The 20,797-nt window shown below is 42.4% G+C and overlaps 2 protein-coding genes across 3 annotated transcripts in view; both read right to left on the reverse strand.

Moving 5' to 3' along the window:
- The window catches only part of rai1 (retinoic acid induced 1), a 51,336-nt gene extending 49,235 nt beyond the window's left edge, over nucleotides 1-2,101 (reverse strand). For both annotated transcript variants that reach the window (XM_080904151.1, XM_080904150.1), the window contains exon 1: nucleotides 1,911-2,101. The gene's annotated coding sequence lies outside the window, so the exon portion shown is untranslated. The remainder of the gene's footprint in view (nucleotides 1-1,910) is intronic.
- A 5,884-nt stretch (nucleotides 2,102-7,985) lies between these two features.
- The window catches only part of fam20ca (FAM20C golgi associated secretory pathway kinase a), a 48,233-nt gene continuing 35,421 nt past the window's right edge, over nucleotides 7,986-20,797 (reverse strand). The window contains exons 4-10 of the mRNA XM_080905370.1: nucleotides 16,282-16,374; nucleotides 13,730-13,845; nucleotides 12,163-12,343; nucleotides 11,920-12,029; nucleotides 11,756-11,837; nucleotides 10,877-10,936; nucleotides 7,986-10,288 (exon numbers count right to left, since the gene is read on the reverse strand). Of these exons, the coding sequence (XP_080761496.1) occupies nucleotides 10,030-10,288; nucleotides 10,877-10,936; nucleotides 11,756-11,837; nucleotides 11,920-12,029; nucleotides 12,163-12,343; nucleotides 13,730-13,845; nucleotides 16,282-16,374 (901 nt within the window). The 3' untranslated portion in view covers nucleotides 7,986-10,029. The remainder of the gene's footprint in view (nucleotides 10,289-10,876; nucleotides 10,937-11,755; nucleotides 11,838-11,919; nucleotides 12,030-12,162; nucleotides 12,344-13,729; nucleotides 13,846-16,281; nucleotides 16,375-20,797) is intronic.

The raw sequence follows: 20,797 nt of genomic DNA on the forward strand, positions 1-20,797 counted from the left end.
ACACGCGCAAACACACAAACACACACAGAAACCTGCTCTCCACATGACTCCCAATCTCCATGATAATCAGCTTCCTTTCATTGTGTTGCATCATGCAGGAAAGCCAGTGTATAGTCTGTGTGTGAAGGAGAAAGAGTCACAGGAGAAGGAGAGCAGACGATTTGTGTGCTTTCGCGTGTGTTTCTGCATATTGCGTGCAACAGCCTGCCGTCTCTTTAGCAGCGATTGTGTGTTTGAGGGAAAGTGCCTTGCCATGTTTTGGCAAAGCAGTGGGGCAGTTCTTGACTCAAGTTTTTCTTTTACACACACATTCAGAATCCTATGGACGTATTGCTGGAAAACAGATTTGTAACTGTAGATATGTGGTGCATTCATTGCTGTTGTACTCTTTTTACATGGAAAAAATTCATTTCTGCACACGCACACTGTTTACGCGCTTGACGACAATCAAGCCGCTGCATCGCTACAGGGGATCGGCCTCATCTTCCATTCATATATTTTACTTCTTCTCTTATCACTTCCCCTCTCCCGCTCTATCATTCTCTTATTCTTCCTCTTGTGTGCATATTGTCACTATATTTCCTGACACACACAAACACACACGCCACTGCTGTTTTCCATCTCACCTCTGTTTTCTCTCCCTGACACCTCTCTACACCCTCTCTGCGTTATCGCGTCGTTACCCCTCCTCCCCCGCTGTGCGCACTCTCTCCCTCCCTCTCGTCCTATCCCAGCACATAAACACAAACGGACCTACACACACACACACACACACACACACACACACACACATTGCCGTATCTTTCTCCACCTCCCCCCTCGCTTTATTTACTCTCCCTCTCTCTCTCTCTCTCTGTCACACCTTCTCCCTCAGCCCTCTTCCCTCCCTCCCTCCCTCGCACACTCTCTGTCCACCTCATCCCATCTCTCCCTCTCCTCGGGGTGAACGAAGCTGTCGGTAGCATCACTTTCAGTCGGCAGTGACACTGCAGTCTCGGTGCATCTTTTAATGACACGCTGTAGTAAAGGCACCTCAGAAATGAGCTATGCAGCATGTTGGACGTGCGGCACTCACATATAGATCAGTGTGCATATGTACCGTACAGCATGCATCCAGAGCCAGGAAATAGGCAATGCCATACTAAAAATAGCATATGAGCTTTAACACGCTGTGCCTAAACTCCATGCAGACACACAAACAAAATACAAAGATCTAGAAAAATTTATCTGTATCCCAAACTAAACACATTTTACAATCTGACCTCATCACTGGTTTCATAAGATTAATATTGATGTGTGTATTTCAGATTTGTCCTTATGCAATAGGCAGCGTAAACAGCGTGCTATGACACATCGCTGCTCTGACATAGCGTCCTGTTAGAAGACTACGTAACACATCCTAAGGCGCAGGATGCTGAGCGGAGCTTGGAAGGGAGGAAAAAAAACAAACAAACCCCAGACAAACAGAAAGAGAGGTTGCAGCTCATGCCTCCGCTGCTTGTTATCCATGTGTTTTGCAGGCAGATATGGCTTTAATTTTAATCTTTTTTTTGGTGCCTGTTGTTTGGACAGATGCTGGTGGAAAACAGGGTTGAAGCAGGTGTTGGGAGTGTGTGTTTATGTGGGAGGCAAATGTTCTTCCTCTCTGAACCCCCCCCCCCCCCAAAAAAAAAACACCCAGCAAATGAAAATAGAACGCAGTCCCACGAGAGACCCTGCTGTCCTCTATTCAGCATGCACAGGCACACACACGCACACACAGATGTACACATCGACAAAACAGACGCAAAGAGACACAAACACACCCCCTTGGCCAATACACCTTGCTCACACTTCCATCTGCACTGTGCTGCGCTCCAACTTGTGTCCTGCCTTAGAAGAGATGCAAATGTCAGGGAGAAGCGTGGTACCTGTGTTAGGGGTCAGCCGTTCTTTCCTTCTTTTGTTGGCCCTTCCAGTCCCCCTCTTGTTCAGCTGGTCTGAGCTGAGGTGAGCTGAGCTGAGCCGAGCCAAGCGTACAGCGGCGAGGCTCAATCCTTTTAGCCTGCGATGCTGAAAATGGCACCAGTATTCCCTGATAGCAGCAGCCTGCCTGCCTCTCTCTCTCTCTCTCTCTCCTGCTCTCCCTCTCTCCTGCTCTCTAGCTCGCCTCCCTCCTCTGCTTGTCTGCTGCCATGTCGAGTGCACGTAGGGCGAGGGGCGGGCCGAGAAGAGGGGGGGGGGTGGTGGTGGTGGTGGAGGATAGAGTGAAGGGGACTCAGGGGGATAAGAAAGCAATTAGAAGACGGCCCTCTTCCTACCAGTCGGGAATGTATAATGGAATTAGCTTTTTTTTTGGGGGGGGGGGGTCAATGGTGAGCATTGGAGGGAGGTTGGAGGGACACTGGGGTGCGTGGTCCTGCAGCCTCTGCTGGGGAGTCCAGGAGCTTGTCTGACAGTCACCACTCAGAAATGTGTGTGCAAGGGAGAGCAGATGGGTGTGTGTGTGTGTGTGTGTGTGTGTGTGTGTGTGTGTGTGTGTGTGTGTGGGGTGATTGCTATCGCCCTGTGTGTGTGTTTGTGTGTTAGGACTAGCGAAAGAGAGAGGGAGAGAGAGATTGCTGATGTGCTGATGGGAGGAAGGAGAGGAGTGGTTGAGCTGTGGGACCACCTGCTTCTCTCTCTCTCTTGCACTCTGAGGTACTCGGCAGGAGAGAGAAAGGGTGAGCGGCAGCTTCAAAGCCTTCTCTCTCAGGTTCGCTCACCCTCCTCCTCTCCTCTCCTCCCTCCCTCCCTTCGCTCCCACCCTTCCTCACTTTTCTCTCTCTCTGAGTGGGTGGCGAGGAAGCTGCATGTGTGTCTGGAAAGACAACCGTGCGTGTATGGGTGTATGTGTGCGTGTGTGTGTGCAGAAGGGAAGGAGAGAATTTAATATGCAATTTTCAGTGTGCAGTTGCCCGTGTCTGTGTTTGTTTTGTTGTGTCCTTCTTTTTTTGTTTATCCTGTTTGGGTTGGATGTGTTTGTTGTCGTTTGTTATTATCTGGAATATGTGTGTGTGTGTGTGCGTGTGTGTGTAAGAGAGAGCGAGAGAGAATGGGGGACAGAGACATACTCTCTGTGTTTACTCACGTATGAAAAGAGATGACCAAAATCCCAGTGTGAAAGACTGTGATAGGAAGAGATGAGGGGGGGGGGGGGGGGGGGGGCTGCAGTGTGTTTTGGTGTTTATGAGAAAATTAGATAACAAATGAAAAAAAAAAGGGGAGGGGTGTTTTCTCCTATGCTAAGGTGTGTGCGGTGTGCGTGTGTGTGCTTGTGTGTAAAGGGGAGAGACAGAGCGGTCTTTTGACGGAGAGAGAGCGAGCCAGGCACTGCATGGGGGAGATATGTGTAGGCATGTGTCACTGATTGTGCCATGAATGAAAATAAGGAGGAAGGGAGGGGAGGGGGAGGAGGGACTGTGACTCTCCTCCCATTCAGCCATCTCCTCCTCTCTTTCCTTTCCTCTCCCTCTTGAGTGACAGACGAGGCTCTGCCGGCAGCGTGCCCGGGCGCGCGTCAGTAATCAGCGTCTTCTCCTCTTCTTTCCGCTTTGCTCGAGCTTCGCCTATTTCGGTCATTCTTGAATTTCTCCCGTGCAGCCAAGGGCGCTTCATCGGGTTCAGAATGCCCCCTCCTCCTGCTCCTCCCACCCTTCTCTTCCGTATATCGCTCGCTGTGCAATTACGGCAATGGCCCGTGATCTGCTCCTGGCACGCACGCGCCAGGATGGACAGATGAGCAGAAGAGCAGAGAAGAGCCACGCTCGGCTGCTTTTTCTTTCTTTTTTTCACACGTTCACAAAACAAACGAGACTCAGTGGCACGCGGGCGTATCCGCGTGCTCGCCTTCGGCTCAAGGGCGATTGATTTGGAGTTTAATTTCTCCCCACCGGGTTCTTGACGCAAAAGGATGCGCCTCCGTCTGACCTTGACGGCAGACGGGGTGCGGGGGTGGGGGAAGTTTCGGGACACGCGCTTACATTACCTCCCCAACGCAGACCCCCTCTACTCTCTCTCTCTCTCTCTCTCTCTCTCTCTCTCTCTCTCTCTCTCTCTCACTCACTCACTCACACACACACACACACACACACACACACACACACACACACACACACACACACACACACACACACACGGGGCATGGTCACCTGAAAACGTCTAAACCGTCCTATGCGCTTTTATAAATGAACGCTTTCCATCTGCTTTCTAATTATAGCTAAGGCAGGGCTAACTCCCAATTTTAGCTGCAGCCGCGAAATAGCCGTCTTTTAATCATTCATGAGCTCAGACACAGAGCGTCCTCCTGCTGCTGGCACAAGCGCGTAAGCTACCGCCAGGCTGTTGTTCAGCCGAGTGAAAAACAACGTGGACAGGCCCCGCTGCTCACAGAGAAACAATGCCCCCTTCCTTCCCTCCCATAAGGTGAAATGGGACACAAAGATGTCAATCTGACAGGCAGGTGACATTTCGGCCTCGTCCACCTTTAAGGCGATGCCACTGAACGCGCAGAGCCAAACCAAACCACGCAGGGCCCTGAATCATTTCGGTGCAGCTTATCCTCCTGGGGACGCATTTGTTTTCTTTTCTTTTTTCTTTCTTTTTTTGATCAGTGCGGATCTGAGTGGAGCGTGATTTTGCCTACAGCGCTGACATCAGTGGAGATGGACCGGGGTTAGAAACGAGTGCCTCTGAAGCCGCGTTTGAAAGCGCCTCTCATCTCAGCTCGCCATACGCTCTGACGCACACTTGCGAGCTGGGTTGTGTGAACAGTTTGAAGGGAGAGCGGTGTGTTTGTTTACCAGTCAAATATATCTGGGAGGAAGCAGCTCTCTTTGCTTATAATAATAAGTCAGTCTGCGGCACTGAGCCGTGGATCTCAGGGGTGGATATCGGCGTTTTTAAATGGTGTTTATCATCGTTTTGTTTAGTTTTGTGATTGTTTTTTGCCTCCTTTCAGAAGTTCAAAAGTTTGGATTTCAAGAAATGCCAACTCGGCCATACTTCAAGTTCACTGATGGGGGAAAAGCACGGGTGATGCAAGGGTCACGGTCATTCAGGACTCAACCACACACACATAGACACACACGCACACACCTTGGCTCAACTTGGAACAATGGGAAGGAGGACAGGAAAGGGGTGGCTCTCTGTTGCCATAGAGACGGGAGGACAGTGGTGTTGGATACTGTTACTAGGCAGGAGAGGCCGCCATTCTGAAAGCGGGGTGACCTGCTGTGGAGGGGGAAACAACATCAGGGCCGAGAGTGAGGGAACATTAAATATTTCTGTTTAGGTCATTTCCCTCTGGTCAAGTAAACTGCAAATGGTAATCTGGTGAAGTGTGTGTGTGTGCCATGTTTCATTAAATAAATACGTACATCCATGAATAAATAAACAAATCCCAGAATTTGACCTTTTCAAACACAGACTCGATATTCTTTCTTTTTTAATTTTTTTTTACAGACAGCTATTTACAGTTACACGAGTCAGTCTAAAGTCTAATCCCAGCCAAGTGGCAGTGCTATTAATTGCAACAACATGGCTAAAATAGCTTTTTCACCCCCCCCCCCCCCCAACACACACACACACACACATCATCATCATCATCACCACCCAAATTGCATCTGTCTTCTTTTGATGTTTATTTTATTATTTAATTATTTATATAGTTCACTCGTGCAGTGCTTTTTTTTTTTTAAAGCATGTGCTTCCGACCCTCCTCAAATGTAATTTTGACACTTGTAGCATCACGTGATTTTGTTCAAGAAAGGGCAGAGAAACTGGGCTGCTGCCATCAATCCAGTCTAGATGGTTAAACAGGACTACAGGACAGAGTGAGGGAAAACGGATATATTTAATTTTGGGGGGAGCTGTTCCTTTAACCCTTTTCACAAACAAACGAGTGGCGTCATGCCGACACCGTGTGTGTGTGTGTGGGTGTCATTATACCTTCAAACCGACTGACGCTGTCCCATGCTGGTAGCCTCTGTGTCTTTGAGGGACAGCGAAGGTCACGAAAGCTATAATCAAACCAAGCTCATCAAGCGCAGCGAGCACGCATGCACGCGTGTACGCATCACCGTCTGCGTGCACAACCCAGGACAACAAATAACGTCACCTCCACGACACAGATGTAAACAACTCAAACGTGAACGCGAGGTTCGAGCGCCACCTATTGAAATGTGTCCGGGAAGAGCTGATTAGATAAACTACCCACTGGCGCCATCTGCTGGGGAGTAATCGGTGTACTTTTATTTAATGAGAAGCAGGAAAGCGGCGCACAAAAGTAGCCATCGAAAAAAACGGGCACGGAAGCCATCATCTGCCTTTGACTGTGACTTTTAAAAACACCAACAGCTAAAAGAAAAGTCCAGAGATAAAGCTCACAGCCACTAGAAGGCTCCAGTCGTCACACCTCCTAAAAGTGTGGCTGCACATCCGCTGCCCCACAAACACCAGGCGCTGTCCGCGGTGCTGTTCGCCGCACTGCTGAGATTACACCGGCAGTAATTTTAGCACCACGGACAGCGCCTCGGTCGCCATTATTAAGCACACCATTAATTTAGTACCTTTTAACACCATCAGCGCTCTGGGATATGTGCATGTATGTGTGTGTATGCTCGGACGACTAATGCAAAGCTCGATATTCTCGCCTTTAAGGACTAAAAGCGTTCTCTAACTGAAGGTTTAAGTGAAAGGCCGAGAATCAGGCTCTATGGAATGAAAGACTGAGCCGAGATTTACACGTGACATCAAATTATGTGATGTTCAGGGTTTGTCTGACTTAAATAAACGGAAGTTGTTTTTTTTTTTTATTACATCAGAGTTATATACAGCTATATACATTTTGGTTAACAAGTTAGGATGCTGTGAAAAACAATGATTTGCAGATTAATTGAAGCTTACATAAAAAAAGAGAGGCAAAGCATAATTTGAATTTAGCGCCAGATAGACTTTTTTAATGCTGCTGGAGGAACAACACTATTAATCTGGTTAACTGGCATAACATATACCAACATGATCTGTGCCAAGTCTCGTTTAAGACTTACTGAGATAAAATGGAAATCTGGACAGTTTATAAGTCAGCATTTGTAAACCTAGTGCCCGTAACATGTGAAGTCCCCATTATTGGTGAACATTATTTTCAGGTTTGGGACATATATTGTATTATTTCAGCACCAAACCTTTACACATACTCTGGCCGCATGAACCTGTAAGTAAGAGAGGGGTTATCTAGATTCGAGTTCAGTCCTGTGACCCATTAAAAACATTTGGTGCATTATTCAATGTAAAAAGAAATACAACAAACATGCCCCGAACAACAGATCCCGAACACTTGGGCACTTATTTTTTGGATTGTGTTGCCACTTGTATCAGAAAAGATAAAAGGAAATTGTAGGTGAAATGCTGCCGTCAAAAATGCAAATTGAATTGTTTGTAGTTGTGTGTATAGCCTGGACTCTGCTCACCTTTAAAGCTGCCAGCCTATATTATGGAAATGACCAAGTGGGGTCATTTATGATTCCACTTTATGAGCTATTAATATTTTTTAATGGTTCTATTTGTGTTTGTCAATCTGTTTTCTTCATGTGACAGATATTCTATAATGTGCTAATGGTTCTAATTATAGTTTTCAATCATTTTTATGATTAGTTAGAGCTTGCCTCAAGCCTTCTGCAGCAGTAAATATTGGTATTTGAGGTCTGTTAGCTGTGGTTCACTGCGAACATTAAAATGTCATTATTAGAAATGATGAATTACATTTAAATCAAAGAATATAATGACAAAGAAAACAAACAAACAAAGACTCATAGATGAGCCAGCACAGCTTTTTGTTATCTATGCCACACCAATTTCTGTAAAAGTAAAAATGACAATTTGTAGACGTACATAAAAATGTAAGTTGTTGGTTTTTTTTTATATTTAAATATCACAATAGCTAGTTATTTATATGGCAATATCCTTATAGCTCGAGTCCTAAATGACACCACTTGGTAACTTGAAGGCTAAGTGATCAAACAGCCATGATGAATGTGCAGTTTTTTCATTTAATATTCAGAGGTTGAAGAGTGTTTTGACTGGAAACTCTTGAGTAATCCCAGCCTCGTTTCTATGAGGATGTTAGTCCTCACGGGCAAACACATTTACATCCACCCATGCGTAAAATAAAGAACAGTATAAATCACACATCTGCAGAAACATGCAAACACATGCGCACGCTTTCATGATCCTGGTATCCGGTTGGTTTGGATCTTTCAGTCTTTTGGTTACTTTCTGTTTTGTTATTTGCATGTGCCTCTTTTGTGATTGGTCCGTCCTCACTGTTTATACCTGTTTTAGGTGTCCCCACCTGTGTCTGTGTATAGTCTGGTCTTTTCCTCTGTTAGGATTTCTGCTTAGGCTACCTGAGTTAGTTAGCGGCTCACTCCATGTTGCTGTTTTACTTCTGCATGTTTCCTTGTGAGTTTAGTTTAGTTTTACTAATAGTTGTTGCTGTTGGCCAATAAGGGCTCATTCCACTTCGTCCTCCTGCACTTCATGGTGCACTCTTCACCATTGCTACTCTTGACACACAGGGATTTGTCCTCACTTTTTGCTTTTATTGCACACTTAAATCATTTAGTAAACAGGTCTTCACAGTAACAATGCAAGAGCAGAAAACAGAAGCAAACCACTGTGCAGTGCAGCTTGATAGATCTTCAAAGTATTTATCGGTATTTACAATGAAAATACAAAAAAAGGACTTCGATGTCCCCGTGTCTATCCCTGGCATTTTAACGTCGCTATCCCTGCCAAGTGTTTTCCAAACTTGACATCAGCCACTCAGACCTTTGTTGCTCTGTGAATCCGGTCTGTACTGCCAACCCCAAAACATTCAAGTACTGTATTTCTGTCATTGCACAGGTACTGGGTTAGCCAATACAGAGGACTCTTAGAAGGAAAGAGAAAATTCTACTGGTCCCATGTCAGCAACTTGATTGGTTTTTCCTATCATTTCAAACATAAAAAATATACACAATGGCAACTTAAATAGGATCCAAATTCAAAAGTATCCTCCTGTCCAACTGAATGCAACAGGAAGCAAAACCAGGATGGAAAAAACAGGCTTTTGTGATGCTCTGGGAGCTATTTGGACACAAAATCTGTAACAAGTCTGCATCACAGAAACTGTGATGTTACATCAGGTTGCCCTAATGAATGGCTCATTTGATGTACGTGACCATCATGTCAGTGTGGTGCCGAGTCTTAACATTTGAAGTTTTTTGGTAAATATCGTGGTGTTGTAGTGATGTGCTGTACGTAGTGCAAGCTTAACTTTCGTGGGAGGAAGGGGGTGACAAAAAATACACAAAGCTGAAATAAGGCAATGTGAAGGTACTGTTTGAACTACAGTGTGAAATACTTGCACTTATGTTGTCGAGCTTGTGCCAAGACAAAAACCTTATAAATATAGATTATTGGAAAACTTGATATTCTCCTGGTCGTCGTTTGAGCCAGGAATGACTTAAAACTTGAAAACATTCAATGCAAAACACTGAATTCTGACACATTTTGCAAAAATGAAACGTTTTCATACATCGTCATAACTCATAAAGCTTATTGTCTGACCATATATTCCCTAGTCAGTGTAGGTTCTCATTTGGTTATGTTCTAATATAATAAAACACACAAAGCAAACCGATGCCCTCCATACTCAGGCCAAACAGGACAAAGTCAGAACACAGCAGTGGTTCCTTGATGTCTCATACAACATCTGGTAGAACAAAAATACATCTGTATCTAACAAATACAAAGTGCTGCGTGTGGACAGTCTTTTGTGGTATTTGTAGACAGTTTCTTCCATATAAACACACTTAAAAGCAGTTTCCATATAGGCAAAGATGGCAAGTCTTGGAATTCACTGAATTCAGCTTGATATCAGAAGTAGAATTTATTTATTTATTTTTGTGTGTGTGTCTAATCCCATTAGTTGAACAGCCACGGTCCATTGGTGTCAGCTCTTCGCACTCACTACCTGTGGCCAGGGCCCCTGTGGGTGGCTGTGTCCCCAACTAAATCTTCCTCCACAACATTAACATATCCTTCTTTCTCTATGCAGCCAGCCACGACCTGCAGCACCAGCCGGAGCCTGCGGTCCATGGCCTGAAGGTGAGGCTGAATTAGAATAGGGGATAGGCGGTCACGCAGCAGCGACTCCTCCATCATGGAGCTCAGCTGGTACTCCTCTTTGGCCAGCAGCTGGAGACGCAGGTAAGTTGACTTCCTCATCCTTGAAATGGTGGAAAATAAAAAGGGTTATTGTCCATCTCTTAAGAAAATAGAAACTTTTTGTGTTTAACACGATGATCATAAAACACATGAATCTAGTAAACCCACCAACTAGTACTTTTTTTCAATTTAATTAAAATGAATTTTATTTATATAGCACAAAATCACAACAGCACTCTCCTCATGGTGCTTAATACTCTAAGGTAAAGACCCTACAGTAATACAGAGAAACCCCAACAATGAGCTGACCCCCTGTGAGCAACAACTTTGGCGACAGTGGGAAGGAAAAACTCCCTTTTAACAGGAAGAAGCCCAAAAACATGCTGTGGAAAAATAAAAGTGAAAAGTTTATTTCATACTAACAAACCTATTTGTTTCAGCGTACCACTAGACCAAATCATATGGTGTGTCCAAAACTGAACTTTTATTCCACGGGGACTGTTGATCTCTGGATTTGACCTTAATACTTGTTTGTTTTTATCCACAATATGACTGTTTGATGGGGCGATCAGCCTCCTTTAGTCCTAAAGCTAAGAGGAGAAGGAACCTATCAAAATAACTGTCATTCACTAACTAACTAAAATCTTACCTGCAGCACTGACTCAGAGGTACCAGGATGGAGAGCTCATCGTGAGAATGCTTTCCAAACCTGCAAGTGTGGGGATAAAGAAAAAAGAATGAATTATCACAAGGATTAAGTTTGTTAGACAAATTTCGAGTTTATTTCCTTATTAATTGTGAAAATGTCCTCTTGAAATGGTTTTTAAAATACTCTATAATGAGAAGAACGATTATGAGGTAAGGTCACAAAGTTCTGCAGCTAGTAGCATAACAATAAAAACAAAACATACTTGATTTAAATCTTATAGGCTTTTCTACTCTACTGGAGCACTCAAAGCAATTTATACAACATGCCTCATTCACACAAGCACTATTTTCTATTCCCAAGTTCTTTCTATCTAACAGTCACACTCTGATGAATCCGCCGGAGAGCAACGAGGGTTCAGTATCTTGCTCAACAATAGTTTGGTATGCAGACCGGTGCCTTCCAATTACTGGATGACCTGCTCTACCTCTGCAGACACCCTAGGTAGTCACAGAGGGTGGAGCTGTATTGCTTCCACTGCTTCCAGTTTTTAGATGACTCCCTTGTGCACTTGTGCTGTATCTCCTTCAGCGTGTCTTCTATTCACTGCTCATGATCCAGTGAATCCAGAAAAAAATATTGGAATCCTCCTCTTTAGGCTCCTGACCTGATACACAACTGTCGGGTTTGGAAGCTGTAAACTCGTGTGTTTGGTCACACTTTTTGGGCAAAGTTACATATACCGCAAATGTATCTTAATTACTGATTATAATCTGCTACTAACAGCAAAACAATGACGTTTTCATCCATTTGGTGCCGAAGTAGATCAAACCTAAACTGGTTACCAAGACAGACCCTTTTAAATTAGTTGAATATCTTTACCCTCTTCCATTGTCAAGGTGAATGATGAAGGTGTCGTTTCCAAACTTCTCAAAAGTTTCATAATGATGGCGATCCATGTTACCTGTACAGGGGGAAATGGCACATTAGAAGACTCACAAACACACCTTTTTATCATTTTAATGTTTACTTGGTTTTCCTCTTACCCATTAAGAAGTCAAAGATGGTCATGTCCATGATGTCCAGCAGTCGAGTGCCTCGGTCATACGGGGGTGTTTGCTTCACCTCGTCACAGTAATCTGGATCCACCTCCCACCTGTGAATATGCAGAAAATCACTTAATACTTAATGAGTAATTGTTTTTAATGACTCATATGTTTGGACTGGCTAAAGGCATGACTGTGATCACAAACATATATGAATGTTGTGTCTCAGTATCGTTTTCTTACTCTGCTTTCTTGCGTTTGTGGTAGGAGCGCCTCCAGGGGTTTCTCCAGGTCTTGCGTTTGGCTAGGTTCAGATCTGGGAGGAAGGCTGCGAGTGAGCCTTCAATTTGGTCCGGTTTGCCACACAGAGCGTGCTCGGTGGAACAGTAGTAAGAGCATTCACCATAGAAGCAGACATTATTGGCTGACAAAAGAAAAGGTGAAGGCACGGATTTAGAAATGCTGATTTAGTTCACACGGAGACACAGAGGAGAAAATGATTAATGGCGGCGATGAGGAACCGCTGACCCCGGTACAATCAAAGACAACATGCGAAAACTTTATTCACGCCCTCATGCTGAGAGGATGTAAACAAGCATAAGCATTAGACCACAGGCTGCCACATTGCTTTCACTGTATCCGTGTGTGCTGTTCAGTGAACACAACGGGAGAAATAAATCATTCTACATTTCAAAAGAAAGCCTTTTTGCAGTTTAACAGAAAATGACTTCTTACACTACATCAGATTAATCCATCTTAAACACGTTACACACAATGCATCACAACTTCTGATTTCAGCCACTTAAGTGTGATGTTTTTGGTTTTTTTTTACCTTACATGCAGTTTTCTGAAAAGAAGTTACTAAAGAAAGGTTTCTAATCTAAACCATTTACTTTTAAAGTACTTAACATTAACTATAACCAAAATACAGGGGACTGACAAATTAAAGGAAAAAACAGAACCGAAAAACACTTACTTTTGCTGGGTGACCAAACATCTGAAGTACACATGTGTTGGTTCTTTAATTTGCCTCATAAGACCTGAACAAGCTCCAAAAACTTATAATAGGTATTTAAAACCTAGACCGTATGAAGTACATGTAGTTTCCTCTTATTTCTTATTTCTGTTTTACACAAAGGTCTCTATGTTTACACTGTAAGTTTCATTATGATAGCTCCTTTCTGGAAGGCATCTGTGAATTGGTGGCTCTTGATCCACTGACAGCATCTCAGTCTTCCTTGTGAAATTTCTTGAATTGACTTTAAAGGCTGCATTCGTTTCTGTTGCTTGTGCACGTTTACAACCACGTACTCCAAACCTAGCTTACTATCTCAGAAAAGTGGTGTAATACTTGTCTTACATGTGATGAACACAGAAAATGTGAAAGTTTATCTTTTTAAATGAAGTCAGAAAAACTGACTTTTTCAAGATCTTATTATTATTAGAACCTGGAGTGTTTCTATAAAAAACAAACAAATCCCAAAACATCCTAATTCCTGCACTGATGAGGTTTGTGTGTTGTCTTGCAGTGCCACCATGTGGAGAGTTCTGGCTATAGCTTTATATGACTTAATTTTTTTCCACACTTGGCATTTTTATTACTTTAAAGAGGAGACCAGGACACAGTGACTGACACTACCCTAAGCTACAAGTCCATACTCCACTTTGCAAATTACAGTTTACAGTTTAACTGAAGTCTTACTAGATAAGTCAGTGAGTTGGGGTTGCTCTGTGCTGTTTCCAAGTTGGATTTATGATGCAGTCAAGTAGCTGCATCTCTCTGCTAAGCTGCAGAGACCTAAGTCTCTACCTGGTGAGATGAAGAAGGTCCTCCACAGCTTCTTATCACGTGTCAGGTCTCTGATTTCTCTCGTCATGTTCACCAGTCGTCCTGCTACTGGGGGAACTCTCCGGAAGTCAAGAATCCTATAAAGCAAAAGAAAGAAGTGCAGAAAAAGCGAATCATTCAGTATTTAAACACAAGTGATGATGCACAGAAGCAGATTTTGCTATAGTGGCAAATTGGAAGACTAGGTCCACATTTTACTGCCTTTAAACCATCGGACAAAATTTACTTTGTACTGAACAGATGATGCTACATAGCAACTTCAGCCTGCAGCTCATTCTCCTGTGGTGCTCCAGGCAGGGCTGAGTATTTCCAGCAAAGCAAGAGAGCTCTGAACGTTGAGCACCTGCTTTGTTTTAACAAACAGCTTTGAACTTCCTCTTTTATCCTGCTTGCACTTTATCTTTGATACACGCACGCCAACAGAGGCTTAAAAGGAAATATTTTCATGTAAGAAGGCGTCATTCTGCAGATTAATACTATGTGCTCGATCAAGTAAAAAGGTGGAAACATTTATAAACTGCTGCCATAAAACACATAAAAAAAACTATAATTTAATAAAACTCATCCAGTCTGGATCAACTTGTGTGCATAAACGTGTGACTCTTTCTCTTTCTCCATGGCAAATTGCTGAAGGCTCACTCACACGTATTGTTTGCTTACGTAGGTATGTCTCGTAGAAGCAGACTCATATATATTAATATATAATAATAAGAAACACTTCATGACAGTTGTTTTTAAACACAACTGAGATGGGTGGTTAAAATGTGTTATACATGCTGTAAAAACCATTGTAAAAAAAGTTCAGCTAGAAAGTTGTTACTAGATGTAACTCTGGTTCTAAGAATATACACAAGGTCCCTAATGGGCCTGTGGTTGTGTGGGGCTGACCAGAGGGTTGTGAGAGACACTCCATGGCTCTGCCCCTTCACACAAGTCCATTTGTGAATGAATAAAGACTGGCAAAGTGAGACATCAGGAGTTTTTCTGTATTTTGATATTATATTTAGTGACTTCTAGTTAAATTTTACACTACATGACATCATTTTTATGACTTCAGCATTCAAGATGTAGCAATAAATTAATCATCTTTACTGGACAATCTGTTTCCCTCTGTGAATGGCACCAAAACAAAATCAATTTATTTGAACCTGTTGACACCTTTTTTGTCTTTATTTAACTTCCAATACAAGATATACACAGACCATTCACATGATCACGTTCGTTTCTCACCACCAGTATTCAGATCAGGGTAGTTCTATGTTCCTTGGCCCAATTCTTCCTTTCTGTCTCCGCCTTTCAATCTCTTCTTTTCTTATATTATGTCACATAAGGCACCTATTCAACCCCTGTTTAGCCTCTCCCATTATATGTTTGCCGTCTAATAGATCTTGATCTATTTGAAACTAAAGCTAAGCCTCCTGGGAGCAGACAGACACACACAGACAGGCTCAGTGGAACAGAGTTGGCGAAACTTAAGCCCACAGAGGAGAGCATTCAGGAGCGACAAAATGCACCGTCATTTTGGGCCGTGACGACAAAAGAGCACCTGTTCTTCTACATGCATGTGTGTGCCAGTCTGTAGTCTCTGTGAGAGCACACTCAGGCTTTTATTCGTGTGCACTCCACCTTTTACACGCCCTTGAGTCATGCATTGTTCAAAACAGATGGCACGACAGTAGGCAAAGAACAAGCGGGTTTGAAAGTAATCACTGGAAAGCGGTTACTTTTCCTAGTATCATCAAGACAGGGTGGTACAATTTGTAAGAAGTGTCTAGTTTTAGCAGGGCCAAACAACCTCCTACTCTGCATCAATATGAAGTAATATAACAGTAGTAGCTCAGTCTGGTATCCAGAGGCTGCAGTGGTCGGGCAGCTGCACTATAACTCACACGCACCCCCACATGGTGAATGTGACCTAAAAACAAACAGCTCTTTAGGGGTAACACAGGCACCACCTCCCTGCAGCAAATAACCATGTTCTGGGTGTAATGGCATGTTTGAGATTTTCCTATTTGGCTCTATCTGCCTACCCACATGAACATGTGTTGGCGATCTCATCTAAAAGAGAGCGAGATTGCGTGTTTGTGAGCATGTGTCAGATAATTACCGCACCCTCAAGAAATCCTAAGATGCCCAGTAGTCCATTTATCATCCTGTCTCAGAATCCCAAATGATCAAATCTGAGTGCTCTTCTGTTGATATATTTTTCTACCTTGTCAGCTTAAGTCCTCAGAGCCAAGGGATCATGCTGAAATCAATATACTCAGCACCAACTAGAGGAGATGATCCCTGCTTTTGGCGTGTTATCTAATCCCTCGTGTACTTAATCCCTTTCAGATTTTCACAGTTTAAGTCCATTATGGCACACCTCCGGTTTATAATGGGGTAAAAGTCGCGGTCGGTGTGACCTGTCATTCTTTCTGGAACAGACTGTGAGGGATGATTAGAAAATGTATGTATGTATGTTTCCTTTTCTTTTTTTATAGTTGAGTGGTAAAAGATGGAAAACTCACCGATCCAAATGAAAAGCAGCGATCTCAGCATTGTGCCTCTCGAAGTCGGAGAAATAGAAGAAATCTGGAGGCGTTTCCTGCTCCCGCGTCTGCCTGAAAGATAAAACACAGCATAAAGCACCGCATCATCAGGAGAAATCAAAGCAGTTGCTTTTTTAATGTGATTTCCTTGCATATACATATATGTCTACACACACACATATACTTTATATATATAATTACTTTTTGCTTAGGAACATGACGATGTGCATTAAAAATTCTGAACGACAAAAAATCAACCCCTGCTTTCATTTCTTTTCAAGATAATTCATCAGGAGGGTGATCTTATAAACAAGTCATTTTATGAATCAGATGTGTTTTAATTTGAATTATGCAGCCTTTTGATTCGTGAAATTCTCTTCCCGTCTATGCAAATCTTTTCAACTTTCATCAGATTTTTGCTTCCTGCAGGGCCAAACTCATCTAAGCCTCTGCATCCTTTTCTAGGCCAGAATCTGACTCATACGACTGTAAAGCCTGTGTGGACAAGGCTGCTGAAGGGAAGCTGCACGAGATTCTCCCTCGCATCCTTTAGTTCCTCTCAGCAAACACAAGAAACTCGGAATCTCTGCCAAGTAAGGAAATGCTAGAAGCCTCTTTGTGCCGGTCTTTGTCTTTGGCTCTCACTGTCTGCTCACCCGTCTGGGAGAAGAATATTATCTCTCCACTTTCACTCACTTTCTTTGTTTTTCTCCCAAACCGCACATATATTGACGCACCTGACAACAGCCTGTGCTATAACTCCTCTGCTTGCACAATCCACACATGCACATACTTGTGAATGCTAACACTTTCTGCTCTGCCCTGCCTTGTTGTTTTTTTCCCCCGTCTCGTCTCCTCAGACTTAAGGGCAGAGTGTCACATTATCCCCACTCCACCCTTTCTATTTTCTTGAAAATCTAAAGCGGTGACAACAGAAAATGACCTGTCCTCCTTCTCTTTTACATTTCAGGGAAGCAGCCATTTACCCATAAATCAATTGCTGCCATTGTAATCCTTTCTTTCCAACCCAGAGGAGGGAGGGGAGTAATGGTGTTTTCATTTTCAGGGTGCAGGGTGGGGGATAAAAGATACCGTGTAAGTGGAGAGGGAGCTGAATAAACAGCAGCAAGAGTCTTGGATTTTAAAGGTGACCCCGTGAGTCATCGCACTGCAAGCCGCTGTGATTTCAATGTGACATCAATTAAATAGTTTGCAATTGAGGCGGACTTAAATGACTTGAATGCACTTATAATTACCAAAGGGAATAATATTATTACCTTTTTTTCTGGCATTAGACAATTGCTTTTCCAAAAGTATTCATTTTTAATTATACTTAAGTGTATATTCTGGTTGTTTCTGTGTTCGGATGGGTATCCATACACTTACACTACTGTAAAAGAGATTTTTAATCTCAACAGTTTTACTTTTTTCCTGGCTAAATATGGATTAAATAAAATCATAGATAATCAGGTTTGTGGACACAGCTTGGGAATCCAGAAAACTGCGCTTCCGAGATGTAAATGATAAGTTTTACTACAGTAAGTTGCTCTACTCTATCGGCAGTCAGCGAGGGAGCCTTTTGTCTTCTGTCAGTAGCCGTGCAGATATATTTTGCTCCAAGCTTTTTAAGCATGCATAATATTTCTGCTTCTGGTTTCATTTTCCGCCATGTGTAAAAAAACGATTGTGATATAAACCCGACTGTTGGGTATTACTTCATCGCCGAGTTGCAAAACCATTTCTGATAAAAGGCTATGGTAGGTGTGTGATGGAAAACCTATAACACAGGGCACAAATACACCGATACAGATCTGCATACGCAAACAGTATTCAAAATCTCAAACAAATTTCCTCTCACACTTGTGTAGACCCTTTATCAGTGAGTGTCCTTGATAATAAAAAAGGCTTTTTATCTGAAGCCTTGTGTGATTAGGCTACAGCAGACCTACTGTATGCAGTTCAGCAGAATGTGTGAGCATGATGAAGCTGAACTGCTTGCCTATGTGGACTCAGTTTGTGCTGACTCAACCGTTTTAATGCTCTTTCATGAGCTTAGGCCTGCACAGTGGAGGGTTATATTAGAGGAAGATGGGAGAGGGAGGGGTGAGAAGAACAGCTGTGTCCCAGACTCTTTTTACACACACACACACACACACACACACACACACACACACACACACACACACACACACACACACACACACACACACACACACACACACACACACACACACACACAGCCAGGCTGATGATGCATGTTTGTGACAGACAGAGGGCAGTAGAGACAAACCCACAGACAGAAACTCAATCACCTGGAGCACCATTAAACTGATGAGGGAATAAACAGCTCTGTTCATATTCTCCTGCGAAATAAAGATTAAAGAGTTTTTAGCTTGTTTTTACAAGCCAGGTGTAGGGAAAGTGAAAAGGATGTTTAGGGATGATTCATCTTCATCACCTACCTACAGATAGAAATAGAAAAAACCCCACATGCAGCCACAATCAAAATTATTCAAACTTGCATGTGTAAGGCTTTACAGATAGAATGTTTTCTAAGAACATTAATAAATGGGCATAAACCTAAGTTTGCAAAATGGCTATGTCATGATTTAAATCATATTTATTACAGCTGGGTTTTTTTTTGATAACTTATGGTTATGTGAAGCTACCGCAATGTTCTAAAATCAAGTTAACCTTTCACGATCTGAATTGTTTGAAAGGTATCTTGAAGCTGAAATAAGAACGCAAGATGATTCACATTTATATATAAAAGATGATATGCAAGTGTAGGACTCTTGGCATGAAAGAATGAGAAATTTATCAAAGGGGAATCAGATGTTTGAAAAGAACAAGTGAGAAAAAATAGAAGGTTTCATTGAAGGCATGAACAAAAAGTACAGAATCATTAAGAGACTTCAGATTGCAGAAAGAGTGCGTAAAAGTTGATGAAAACATAAAAAACTGGGATAGATTTAAGATCTTTTTGAGTGATGAATGTTTCTGTGAAACTATTTATATCCTCCTGAGGTCTGCACTCTTCACTGTGATGCATTTTTAATTTCTCCTAGCTATTTGGGATTAACTGGACCTGATAAAATTTAAAACCTAGGCATGACCTTTTTCTAGAAAGTAGAGCACAACATAATAATGCCAGCACCATATAAAGGATAAAACACTTTTCTGAGCCCAAATCTCAGTTCAGAAACTGTTACCTGAACAGCTGAATCACACTTTCTTTAAAGCAGTGAAATTCAAAGAAAGTAGCACATAAATCACAGAATATTTAATAAGCTCAAATATTTTGCACATAAGCTGTAAAATGGCAAAGTGTGTGAGAGGCTGTGAGACACCTGTGAGAAAATCACTTAATCTAGGTATTAAGGATATGTATGCTTTCATTACACAAACATGAGTTAACTTCACAATAATAACTTGCCTGTATTTACAACTGCAACTGTTACATATACCCCCACTAATCTGGTTTTGTAATGTTAGCTGGATTCTGATTGAAAATAGAGAATAGGAGAAGGAGCAGGAGAGACAGAGAGATCTGTCATCTATTCGTAACCCACAGCAGATTTCAGCCCTCCTCTGACAGGCTTGTTTGTCTGTCTGTCTGGCCCTTTGTCCTGTGGGTAGGTGGCTAAGAAGACATGGACGGGGCTTTGCCATTGAGACACAATGTATAATATGACGCTGGGATTAATGCTACAGTGCACACATATTACACTGAATGTAATGTATGTATGTATGTATGAGTCAGATGCAAGCATTTGACAGCATCAGACTACAAACATTCATAGTAGTTGGATTATATTTGAATCAAAGGTTTCACTGGGTGTTAAAGTTACCATTTTACATCATATCTGATCCCAGTGAAACGTGATCATGGCATTAAAACATACAAGTACACAAAATAGAGATGCAATGTTAAAAAATGTCATAATACTCCAATATTAATGTTTAATAAAACAGAAATTTATGTGGCTGTCAATTATATTACACACTGGATGTCTTGCAGAGCCCAAAGTAAACATTATACTGTAGGGCCAGGGGCACAACACTGTAGATTCAAGAGTAAAACTGTTAGCAGACAAGTAATGTGCATACACATATTATTTCTGGTCATATTTCTTTAAATATGGCTACACGTGCTTGTTTTTATGAATCTCAATCATGACGAAATTGTGTCCATATGCACAGGCCTCCCCTCTTTAGCTATGAATGGAAGTAGATGCTGTTTACATCACAAGTTTATGAGACATGGCGGTGTGAAAAACAGCCAAACATCGCCCTAAGTATGCAAAGCAGAGAACCGTGATTTAATTCTGGGGTTTTCTTCTGGACTCACAAAGAAAATCAAAACTACTGAATGGAAAAAAGTTAAAGAGGCTATCAACTTTGGAAGTTCAGAGTGAATGGTCCGTGCAGAAGTAAAGAACAAATGGTTAGATTATGAATGAGAGTAAAAAAGTATCAGTTCACACAGGAAAGG

This window comes from Rhamphochromis sp. 'chilingali' (assembly GCF_963969265.1).
Source record: "Rhamphochromis sp. 'chilingali' genome assembly, chromosome: 15".
Taxonomy (NCBI): domain Eukaryota; kingdom Metazoa; phylum Chordata; class Actinopteri; order Cichliformes; family Cichlidae; genus Rhamphochromis; species Rhamphochromis sp. 'chilingali'.